Source organism: Rana temporaria, chromosome 9 (genome assembly GCF_905171775.1).
Source record: "Rana temporaria chromosome 9, aRanTem1.1, whole genome shotgun sequence".
Classification (NCBI taxonomy): Eukaryota; Metazoa; Chordata; class Amphibia; order Anura; family Ranidae; genus Rana; species Rana temporaria.
This window is the reverse complement of record NC_053497.1, coordinates 130,015,601-130,028,610: the sequence shown is the minus strand read 5'-3', so window position 1 is coordinate 130,028,610 and position 13,010 is coordinate 130,015,601. Positions and strand designations below refer to the sequence as shown.

At 42.9% G+C, this 13,010-nt stretch overlaps 1 protein-coding gene across 2 annotated transcripts in view; it reads right to left on the bottom strand.

The window, feature by feature from the left end:
• The window catches only part of NOXA1 (NADPH oxidase activator 1), a 66,632-nt gene that overhangs the window by 10,716 nt on the left and 42,906 nt on the right, over positions 1-13,010 (bottom strand). For both annotated transcript variants that reach the window (XM_040324502.1, XM_040324503.1), the window contains 3 exons: positions 11,031-11,068; positions 4,654-4,792; positions 4,080-4,139 (listed from right to left, as the gene is read on the bottom strand). In XM_040324502.1, the coding sequence (XP_040180436.1) occupies positions 4,080-4,139; positions 4,654-4,792; positions 11,031-11,068 (237 nt within the window). The remainder of the gene's footprint in view (positions 1-4,079; positions 4,140-4,653; positions 4,793-11,030; positions 11,069-13,010) is intronic.

Sequence of the window (13,010 nt, the reverse complement as noted above, 5' to 3'; positions counted from 1 at the left end):
TTTCCTAGGTCACTAAACTGTATTATTGATCCTTATGAACAAACCTTTGTTCTGCAAGTATAAGGGATTTGGCTATTACAATGCACTAGCTGAAAGTAGTGCTACATTGTGAGGCCCGCCTACTACAATCATATGATTAGTTTTAGTGTTGTAAAAAGAAGCATTTGATTCTTATGACTAGAGTCTAGATTCTTAAATACTGTCTTGAAACATATTGTTGAGCCCTGGTTCACACTGGGTACGATTTGGAACGATTTGAGATGCGATTTGACATGTCAAATCGCATCTCAAATCGGCGGCAATTGTCGGCAATGGCACTGTCCTAATCAGTGTGACGCCGCATCTGCGATTTCAAAAAGTAGTTCCTGTACTACTTTTTGCGATTTCGGGCCGCGATTTACATTAAATTGCGGCCGAAATCGCGGCAAAATCGCAGCCGCATTTTACCGCGATTTTGAATTCGCAGCAGTGTGAACCTAGGCTTAATGTCAGTTTTGGATAGAGAGGGAAGGTTTAAAAAACCCTTACAGGTTATTTTTTTACTATATGCATGTACCATTAGAGAAGATCAGAGATGCAACAGGAAGTTAGTTGACCACGATACAGTACTAATGAACGAATCTCTCGCTGTTTACTATACTTTACTATACTATATATGTATAGGTCTGGATGGGAAGGCCTTCTAAAGCCTCGTACACACGATCAGTCCATCCGATGAGAACGGTCCAATGGACCGTTGTCGTCGGTTAACCGATGAATCTGACTGATGGTCCGTCGCGCCTACACACCATCGGTTAAAAAACCGATCGTGTCAGAACGCGGTGATGTAAAACACAACGACGTGCTGAAAAAAACGAAGTTCAATGCTTCCAAGCATGCGTCGACTTGATTCTGAGCATGCGTGGATTTTTAACCGATGGTTGTGCCTACTAACGATTGTTTTTTACCATCGGTTAGGAATTCATTGGTTAAATTTAGCAAGTTGGCTTTTTTTTAACCGATGGTTAAATAACCTATGGGGCCCACACACGATCGGTTTTGACAGATGAAAACGGTACATCAGACCGTTGTCCTCTGGTTAACCTATCGTGTGTACGAGGCCTTAAAGTTATAACACTTAATTAGTTTTTACATTTTGGGGGGATTCTTCCTCCCCTTTTTTACCACTACACACATGAATTTTACTAATGTCCCTAATTTTTTTATTTTTTTATTTATTTTCCTAAACATATATGTATAGGTCTGGACGGGAAGGCCCCCCCCCCTTTTTTTTTTCTTTTCTCTTTTTTATATATTAGAGTGTTCACATGCCCAGGAATTCTATAGAGGGGCGTAAGTTTTCCCTCTATCCCCCCTTTACCCCTTATTTTCTTCTCTTATTCCTCCACTTGCACTGAGAATCTTCTTATATACACATATATAGGCTTGGGCGTGAAAGCCTTCCCAAAGCAATATACATTTATTTAGATATCACTTTTCTTTTCTTTGAGGAGGGGGACAAGGTTCCTCTCCCCGATATCTCTCCCTCCTTTTCCTTCTTTCCTTGGTACTCTACCCTCTCTGGCCATGTCCTGTCCTTCTCCCGCCTGTCCCTATCTCTCCCTAACCTATTATCTCCCGACATTGGTCTTAATTTAGATGGAGAAGTCAGAAGACATAGGATTGGGGATGATGTGTATGAGATAAGGGGATATGTCATTATAATAATAACAATTAAAATAAATATTAGTCAAATTTATGAAGGGGTTATATTGAGACCGTGTATGAGTGTTTGTATAATGTGCGTCTTTTAAATAATGTGTATTTATTTATTTATTTGTTTGTAATGTTGGAAAAAATGAATAAAGAAACCAAAACATAGAAACATCCAGTCAAAACACAGTAAATGCAGCCAATCCTGGGAGATCTGGAAGGGAGAGGAGGGGAGGGGGATGTGAATTGTGAACTTTTTACACAGGATATGCCTCTGTCTCAGGCTAGTGCATGAGATATGTAAATAACCTGTCATTCACAGAAAGGGGGCGGAACGGACTAAGGTTTTTCTCTGTAAGTCCGTTTTATTTCACTGAACAATAAAAGAGGATTGCTCAGAGCTGGATTAACTCTGTGTGGCAAGACTGGGCACAGATCATAGGAAATCGTATCCCCTACATTGTGACATCCACTTTAAGCAGCCAGGTGAGAGTGGCTGGCCTATAAAGGTGAACACATGGAGGAGAGGTAAGCTGACAGACAAACATTACTGCATATCCATGACATTTCAAGAAATCTTTGTGTGATTTTAAATATTTGTACAATAAAAACTTTTTGATATTGATATTTTATTGTTACACTATTGGGGTGTACAGCATCCATAATACTCTATGTGCTCCCCAACTCCATGGTTCACACATGTGTAGTTTTAAGTCTATTTTGCAGCGCATAATAATACATATGTCATGAAAATACATTGAAATCAATGAGGCCATTCACATATGCGTGCTGTGTTACGCTGTGTTGTAAAAAATTAGGCACATCTTATATTTATGCATGTACCTGCGTTTTTCTGGCATATTAAAGTCTATGGAAGCACAGGACAACTCACGAAAGACGCGTGTAAAATGCATGTAAAAATGAACGTAAAATGCACGTTAAAGAACATAAACCAAACACCCATTAAAAATGTATGACAGTAGAAGTGGAGGGATGTGAACTCAGCCTTATTCTATTTTATCACAGTAAGTAAAGAAGGACTCCTTTGCTGCGCTTTGTGTGGTGTGAATGGGTAAGTTTAGTCTTAAACAGCTAATAAAATCCTGAAAATCTCGTCAAATACCCCTGAAATTTTGTGAACCAAGATATGAGTGTGAGCTGCTCAGAGTGCTGGCCGGGAAGGGAGCTTGTCTATGCCCCAGGCAATGATAGAGAGTGGTTAGGTGTCCCAGGAGCCGCACACCAAGTCAAGACCCTCTGTACGATAGTGAATTGCAGTCTCAGCCTGACCCCCACTAGGCCACACCCCCAACATGTTTCACTCCGCTCACTGGAGCTTGCTCATGGGGAAGGAGTCTCCAGGTGCATCATCAACATCAGCATCAGACAGCAGGTGTTGACTTGATGTGTGACTTCTGCGACACCTAACCACTCTTTCCCCCAAAAAAATTTAAATATTTCTGAAGGCTGAATTTTTTTTTTTACCTTCATGCATTTTATGCATGAAGGTAAAAAACCTTCACTGTACAGCTCCCCACCCCAGTCCCCTCTTATACTAACTTGGGCTCGACCTTAATTCAGTGATGTGCAAGAGAGCAGTAGCTCTCTGCTTTCTCATTGGCTCAGACACAGCAACAAGATCCATTGGCTCCTGCTGGCGTAAGTCACGGCCAGTGAGGAGGTAGCAGGGGGAGGTCCAGGACTCAGCTATGCCGGCATGGGAGCAAGCACTCACAAGTGCCCCTATAGCAAACTGCTTGTTATGGGGGCATACAGCAGAGGGAAGGAGCCACGACTGCCGACAGGGGACCAAAGAAAAGAAGGTTTGGGGCTGGTGTGCACAAAACCATTGCACAGAGCAGGCAAGTATAAAATGTTTATTTAAAAAAAAAAAAAAAAAGTTACCTTTAGTATCACTTTAATGCCAATATTACTCTCACCTAACCAACACAATAGCATCCATCTACAACTCAAATTTTGTATGTAGAAAAAAGACAGTGCCCACACGCTGGAACGAGATGTTAGCTTGAAAGAAATCTTTATGCCAGACAGACAATACAGGACTAAGGTTAACGTTTCACACGGATATACCGTGCTGGCTCACAACATTGGTATGACTTCAGCATCAGTTATTTATAAGGTACACCCATATCGAGCCGCACCCAAAACAACCCATGTCAAAGAAACAGCTGATACACATGAACAATCACCGATATATGGGTTAAAAGCATTTCATAATCTAAATATTTCTTTTCATATGGTGTATGGTTTGTGTTTTGTACTCAAATTTTGTTTGGGTGGACTTATCTTTTAATACACTTGTGCAATCAAGCATTCTAGATCCATGTTAGACCTATGCACGTCAAATAAAACTGTAAATTAATTACCGTCATATCAGCTTTAGGAGCATTTATTGGTTCCAGAAAATTGGTGGGAATGAGGATTTTCTGTAAGAGACAATAAAAAATTATGAAGATAGATAAATATATATATATATATATATATATATACCGGTATATATATATATATATATATATACACACACACACACACACACACACATATACACATACACACACACACACACACACACACACACAGATATACAGCTGGAAACTGGTGAATGCCTTGTCTAAAGCCTTGTACACACCATCTGAAAATCCGACGGGAATTGTGTGATGACAGGCTGTTGTCAGATAATCCGACCGTTTGTATGCTCCATCAGACAATTGTTGTCAGACTTTCCGCCAACAAATGTGGGATAGCATGATTTATAATTGTCCGCCAACAATTGTGTATTGTCGGATTATCCGATCGTGTGTCCATCACACAAAAGTCCAAAGTACAAACACACACATGCAATGCTCACCATAACACAACATTAGCAGAAGTTGCCCAAAGGGTGGCTAAAAGAGCTGAAAAAACACCTAGTTTAGTATGTATATATTTTTCTTTACTTACTTGACCGTCGTGGATGGCAGTAGCCCAGTCACCGTCTTTATTCAGGATGTACACAATGCTGTTGGCCTTCACAGCCACCTCCCCGGAATTTTCTGGGTAATAATGGACTAAAACGCGATGATAGCCAGCCTCGCGACCTCTGTAGGGGTTACAGAATGTTAATTAATTCAGCGTTCTAGAAGAGTCCCTAAGCACAGTAATAGGAAAGTCACGCTCATTAACTAGTTAAAATCATTTGTTTTTGCTAGAAAATTACTTAGAACCCCCAAACATGTATTTTTTTTTTCAGACACCCTAGATAATAAAATGGCGGTCGTTGCAATGATTTATGTCACACCGTATTTGCGCAGCGGTGTTACAAGTGTAGCGCCCCCTTACTTTCAGTATGGGCACTACGCTAAAGTTAGTGGGGAATGGGAGAGTTATTTTGCTCCCATTCATAATTTGTTAAATTTGGGCTGCTGTCATTCCTGAACTGTCCTGTAGGTCAGTCTGCGCTCCAGGGGTGCCGACCCCACCTCTGGGCGACAGTTGGCGCTAGAGGGGTTCTGACAGAGCCGCTTTTCCCCAGCAGCCTATGAGAGGAGTTTTCCCTCGCGGGGCATGCTGGGGGAGAGTATATATGTGGCAGACGCCATTTTCTTTGGTTCTTCACGGGTTCCAGGTGCGGCACCCACCTTTAGGGTGTGCGCATCCAACGGATCCCGGCGATATGGCCTACCAGGCCGGGGTCGCATGCTACGCAGGGCTTCATGTTGCTGAAAGGGGCCCCAGTGACTTGCTGGGTCCCCGGGTCTCTATTGAAGATATCCCAAGCTATGTGCTGAACGGTGGGGGATCGACTCAAGGAGAACTCAGAGGCGGGTTGTCTGAGGGGCTTGGACGAACCATCGGGGATCTGGTAACCGGGACATTGACAGGTGCACTTCAACTGTCATGCGGTGACCGTAATCTAATCTACTGGGAGGATTCGCTCAATCCATTTAGCTCATCCAAATACTAGGCCTGTGGCAGAGGTCCCTAGAGCCAGGCCTGTGGCAGAGGTCTGTTCCTCCCAGCAACCTTAAGTGGCGCTTCGGCTGCCAGGCTCGTGGCAGGAGTCTGTCCGGAGGCACTTCACCCACTCTGGCTAGAGTGGCGACGAACTGTATCTACTACTACTGAGAGCAGGATTGCTCTTTCTCATATCCAGGCCTGATACTGCGGGGTTCTCTATTGCTTCATCAACCTTTTCTCTCTACCTCATGTTGATGTTGGCCATGTTGGGCCGAGAATAAAGCATTCAGAAAAACCTTCATTCATTGTCTGGACATTCGCTCACTAATCTATTTTTCAACTTAACCCCTGGACAACAGTAAGAGGTAACTTAATATGCCGATCCCAACAACAATCAGCGGCTCCTGAGGGGGTAGCGCAACACAAGCAACATTTTTTGGGGAAAATAAATACACTTAAAAAATAAGACAACAGTAAAGTTAGCCCAATTTTTTTTTATATTGGGAAAGATAATGTTACGCCGAGTAAATTGATACCAACAAGTCATGCTTCAAAATTGCGCCCGCTCGTGGAGTGGTGACAAACTTTGACCCTTAAAAGTCTCCATAGGCGATGTTTAAAAATTAGAGGAGATCTAGTACTAGAATTATTTCTCTCACTCTAACGATCGCAGCGATCCCTCACATGTGTAGTTTGAACACTGTTTTTATATGCAGGTGCGTTCGCTTCTGCCCTTGAGCTCAGCGGGGCAGGGCTCTTTAACCCCCAGACTCGTGCTTGCCTCGCTGCAGCAGCAGACAAAGTTACTTACCTTGTCCCTGGGACCTCGCTCGATTCACACAGTGTCCTCCTGTGCCGCCAATCTCCGTTCCCTGCGACGTTACGACGCACGGGGACGGAGAACGGCACCAAATTCAAAAATGTAAACAAACACATTACATACAGTATACTGTAATCTTATAGATTACAGTACTGTATGTAAAAAATACACACACCCCTGTGTCCCTAGTGGTCTGCCCAGTGTCCTGCATGTACTTTTATATAATAAAAACGGTTCTTTCTGCCTGGAAACTGGAGATTGTCCATAGCAACCAAAAGTGTCCCTTTATGTCAAAAATGGTTTTAGAGCAGCTAGAAAACAGCGATAATAAATTATAATCACTTGCAGAATTGTGCGATAGCGATTTGTGGGGAAATTCGTCATAAAAAAATAAAAGTAATGACAGCGACAATTCTGCAACTGAGCAAATTTCAGTGATTTTGAGTCGATTACATTATTGAATAATTTTTATTATAATTATTTTCTTATATTATAATTTATAATTTTGTTTTTAAAAAAATGTCATACACGGGATGCCTACTAGTCTCTTGTTTGGTCAGATTTAAGTGAGTTATACCTAAAAAAAACAGACCTGCAGTATAAAACGCCAAATTTCCTTGCAAATAATGGTACCGTTTCAGCACCTTTTTTCTGAAAGAATCATACCACCAGGGAGGTTAAAAAAAAAAAATATCTTATTTATTTTACTTTTTCTTTATACACTGTGCTTCTTTTTTTTTTTTTTTTTAATGGTCACTTTTATTCCTATTACAAGGAATATAAACATCCCTTGTGAAATAGAAAAAATGCATGACAGGACCTCTTAAATGTGAGATCTGGGGTCAAAAAGACCTCAGATCTAACATTTACAGTAAAATGCAATAAAAAAAAATGAAATGTCAATTTTTTTGGCCAAAAAAAATAGAATTTCCCCTCTAAGACCATTAGGTGGAAGTGACGTTTGATGTCGCTTCCGCCATTCAATGTTATGGAGCCATCTTTCCTTCACTCAGCTCTATGTCTGTCAGGGGGAAGGACGTGATCGTCTCCGCTGCTACCAACGACTCCGATAAGCGGCAGAGATTACCAAAAACAAGGCGGGAGGGGGGGTCCCTCTCCTGGCCCTGATAAAAGTGATCTCTCGGTGAATCGCCGCTCGGCGTTGTTGAAAATACTGGGGTTATAGCAGCTATCTGCTGCCATAACAACAGTATTTAGCGTCAAAATACCCACATACAATAAAAGGAGATTTGCGTCAAGTGGTTAAATACTGAATTGGGTCATTTGATCACAAATATTCTATCGGACGTTGGTTTTTAATATTAAGATCCAAGACCCAACATCTAGCCACAGTTATTCCATCTAAACTTTCTTCCATGGGAGGCAAACGACTCCAGAGTAGGGGTGCCATGCTGTGGAATGCCCTCTCCTTGGAACTTAGGATGACACCTAACCTGCTCCTCTTCAGAAAAAAACTGAAGATGGAGCTGTTCGTCCAGGCTTATGGATACAATTTTTTTTTTCCTTCTCCCTCTCACAGTCCGCCCCCTCATTGAAGGGGCCACTTGCCTCTCTAATAACCATGATCCCGGAACGGCCCTGACTATTCAGACATCTATGATGTCGTCTACCCTCTTCTAGTATCCCCACTGCCCCTTTTTCTTTTTTTCTCTCTTACACTCCATGACTCTTTTCCTCTTGCTCCCCTAAGGGCTGGATACCATTTCCTTTCACCGCCCTCTCTTCTCTTTCCTCTCTTTTCCTCACCAGGGATTGATTCAAAGTAACATCTCACCAGCGGCGCGTAGACGCTCACTTTACAGTGGGCATTTGGCACCTAACTAAGCTCAAAAATCAATCAATCAATCAATATATTTTTTTTTTTTATTTGGTTTTTCATATTTTTAAATCGCATGCAAACAAAAATTTGGACCAGCACAGCTGTCCTTAACTTCACCAGATACAGAACAGTATAAGTCAATTAGATATAAAAATTTTTTAGCTTTAATGTACAAAACATCAGCAAAAAGATTTTATAGGTTCAAACGCCAAGGAAATAGCAAAACACATTCAAATACTGATAAAAAGTGTTTATCGACAATCATTTTTAAAAATAAGCTTCCATTAAAAACGCCTATAGCGGGTTATATACCATGCCAAGTGTGTAATACATATATTATACACAGGTATAGAATACCTCTGATTACTTGCCAGAGAATGTTCAACACATTCCAATACACATGATTAATATAAATATTAATACAGTAGTAAAGCATCAAGCATTAAAGTGGTTGTACACCCTGTACAACCACTTTCACCTACAGGTAAGCCTATATTAAGGCTTACCTGTAGGTGCTGGAAATATCTCCTAAACCTACATGGTTTAGGAGATATTTACAATGTCCCCTTATGCTGATTTCTTTGGCGCATGCGCACTTTAGAAAGGGCACGCTGTGCCGTTTCTAGATGGGGTCATGCCGGGACTGGCGGCTCCCGCTCGACTCCGGCCAGTTACAGAGCCGGATGTCCGCGGCCCCGGAAGAAATAGGGCTGAAGATGGATGCTTTCAGCCAGCAGGGACATCGCACGCTTTGGTTTCAGGTAAGTGACACATAATGGGCTACTATGCTATGCATAGTAGCCCATTATGCTTTACCTTTAAAAAAAATAAAGAGGAAGTAAAACCCATCAGGGTTTACTTCCTCTTTAAACTTCCATTCAGGCAAAATCAAGACTTGACACCAGCGGCGGCCCATCCATACGGAACGCAGGGGCGCCGACCCCCTAATTTATGCAACGGCCTCTAATTTACATGCAGGGTTCCAGACGCATGGATTCCAATGTTTTTTTTTTTAGAAGCAAGTGATTAGAGTCTGAGGATCTAATTGACTTCAAAAAGGGTGGGCTCGGGGGCGCAGAGCACTACACCCTCGAGCCCACCCAGTTGTGTGACAATAGCGAGTTAATATTTGCTATTGTCTTTCTGATTCTCCTCCTGGCCAATCCCAGCTCAGAAAGCGGGGCCTGACACCAGAATGGCTGAGAGCAGAAGTGATCGTCTTGGCCGCCGAGGAGGAGGAGGGAGGAGATGCAGGGGAAGCCACACCGCTGTGAAAAATAGGAAGGAGAAGATGCAGGGTGAAGCCCCTGCCCTGGAGGAAGCCCCTGACCTAGATGGGGTAAGTGCGGGGACAAATCAATTGATTGAGGGGGGTGACTGACCGCCGGGGGTGGGGTCGGACGTATTGCAGCCCCCCAAAAAAATATACCACCAGCTGTCACTGCTTGACACGTTTCACAGCTAGCTTCATCAGGAGTTCAGAGGTGCTGTTGAATAATATGTAATTCAAATAAACATTTAACACTACCTCGAGATCCTGATGAAGCTATTTGCTAAACCCGTCAAGTCTTGATCTTGCACCTATAAAATCCAATTTTCCTTGTTTTGTGTTCTGCTTTGCAGATATAAAATAGGGCAATTTAAAGTGATGTCAGAGGTTATAGAGGAGGCAATAAGTGTATATATGTATTTATTGTGCCAATTTGATGAGTTCTGTAAAAAAAAAAAAGAATGTTTTTACATGTGCATTATTATTATGCAGGGCTTTTTTCTCAAAGAATAGGTGCAGGAACTTCCCCTTTCTGAGTCACCCCTTTTCTTCGCCCCTACCCACCTCCAAGGACCGTTCCTTGTATCCACCCCCTGGCCACCTCCCAGTACTTTATAGAGAATACAGAACCAAGTATCATTTTACAGTGCCAAACAATTTGTATGGAATTTGTTAACGATAACAAGAAAAAGCAGTAAAATATATCCCCTGCAGCCAAAAACAACAATAAAATCTCCAGCAACAATAGATCCCCCCCACAACAACAATTGACCACCTGCAGCTAAATATCCCCAACCAAAACAATAGACCTCCAGCAGCAACAACAGATCTCTCCACAGCCGGCAACAATAGACCATTCCCTCAACCGTCAATCTCTCCAAGGAACAACTGACCCCCTGGCAACCCAAGACCCACCCCCAGCAACAATAGATGCCCCACTAGTAACAATAGATGTCCCCAGCAACAATTGATCCCCCATCAGTAACAATAGACTTCCCTAGCAACTATAGACCCCTATGCAAAAGTGGATCCCCTCCAGCTACAATAGATCCCCAGCAACCAGTATCAGTAGAACCTTCAGCACACCCCTTGCATATATTCAGTGATGGAGGTGCTGGGACAGCGTTCTCCTATGTTCCTGCTGAAAAAAGTAATGTTATTATGTAGTTATATAAATGGAGGCAAACAAGGGTCTATGTATCAATGTTTCTTAATTGAATTCTATGTGAAAATGAATAAAATTTTATGTGAAAAATTCACACATTTTTGCTGAAAACATTGTTAAATAGGCCCCATAATATTTGCCACCCAGTGCAACCACACTCAACTGGTATGGACAAAGGACCTGGAATAGCCAGGGCCTTAATGGAGCTCCTTCTAGTGGGATTCTTATGGTTTGTATTAGACAATGATAACTAGCCCCAAATTGGAAGAACTAAACAAGAACTCACTGCATGGCTTCTTGACAAGGCTCATAAAATCCAGGCTTCTGCAAGGAGAAAAACAAAGATATAGACTATATTACAATAAACAATCCAGAGATACTGGTGATGCATTTAAAGTGTAACTCCAGCCCAGATTGTTTGACTTTTTCCTGTTTGTATCCCTGCTGGAACAAGTTGACATTACTTCCCATAACTGTGTGCACACAGGAAGTAGGAGTAATCTGCCCAAAGGGAACAACGCAACAATAACCTTAAAAAAGGAATGAACTTTTGCCTATGCAAATCATAACAAAAGAGAGATTTTACTTACTTCCTGTCCTAGAGTCTACACAGGAAGTGAAAGAAAATCCACTCAACGGGGTCACAGCTTACTATAAGGGTCAGGACGCTCTCTACTTTGCAGATAGAGAAAGGAGCTGTGTGGGCGTCCTGATACTCCTGCTCGCCTCCTCCCACCTCAAGAGGCTTTCTCCACACCAGGGAGAAAGCCTTGCATTACTGTGTGGAATTACAAACAGAAGAACAGGAAGTGAGGATTTCTCAGAAGAAATAAGGACATTTAAAAGCAAAATGGAAGGATGAGGTAAGTGAAGGAGGACTGCACTAAGCAGGGCCATTTGAAGGAATTTGGGGGCCCCAAGCAAAATGGACGACAGGGCGGGTTTGAAAAGCTTGGGGATGTGCTGCTGTCGGAAATGACATCCGAGTCTTTTCAAGTTCAGAAGCGGCCACTACCAAAAATGGTTTCTTAGTTCTTCCTCCTCCCTCATCCTCCTTCCTCCTCCCGTGCAGCGAGCGAGTTGCGAGGGAGGGGGGCTCAGCATGCCAGCTCGGGCCCCAAGCAATTGCTTGGTTGGCCTGTCCTGTCGCAACGGCCCTGCTGCACTAAGGTAAAGGAAGCTATTTAGGGATTTTTTTTTTTACCTTTACAACCCCTTTAAATTTTAGCTTTAGGCTGCATGCACGTGGACGTATTTAAATAATCCCATTTACGCAGTTATTTAAAAAAAAATGCTTGGTCTGGTGCGTATTTAGACGCGCTGATGCATTTATTTAACACATTCATGCACGCAAGGAGTATGCATGTAATTTAATTCTAATGGCACAATGTTCATTTGTACGCTGCTCTAAAACATGAATCTAAATGCCACAGGGCCAGATTCATCAATAGATACGCCGGCGGATCTCCTGATCCGCCGTCGTATCTGTGAGACCCGACGGTCGGATCTGTGAGATCCCACGGTCGGATCTATGCGACTGATTCATAAGAATCAGTTCCGCATAGATCTCCCTTAGATCCGACTGGTGTAAGTGACTTACACCAGTCGAATCTTAGGCTGTAATCTCCCGCCGGCCGCTAGGTGTCGTCGCTATTTTTTACCCGTCGCATATGCAAATGAGGAAAACCGCCGATTCACGTCCGTACGCCCGCCCGTCGCTCGTTTTCTACGTCGTTTGCGTTCGGCTTTTTCCGGCGGATAGCTACCCCTGCTTCTATGAGGGGTAGCTAATGTTAAGTATGGCCGACGTTCCCGCGCCGAGTTTTACATGTTTTACGTCGTTTGCGTAACGCGATCGGGAATACCGATGGCCGCAATCGACGTACCCGCCTCAAACAATGACGTCCTAGCGACGTCATTTGGAGCATGCGCACTGGGCTTTTTTCGCGGCGGCGCATGCGCAGTTAAATCGGCGCGGGAACGCGCCTGATTTAAATTGTACACTCCCCCTAGCCACGAAATTTGCATTCCACTGGGGGGAGTTACGATCCAACGGTGCAGTTTGCGAGGTAAGTGCTTTATGAATCATGCACTTGCCTCGCTAAATTGCACCGGCGGATCGTAAACCAGGTAGATCTAGCGGATCTAAAGATCCGCTGATCTACATGAATCCGGCCCACAATGTCTAATATAGACATAAAAAAAAAGCATTAGAAACATCCCTCTAAAAGCAGTGTTCTTTCTGCTCATGTGCTCTAAAGTTAAC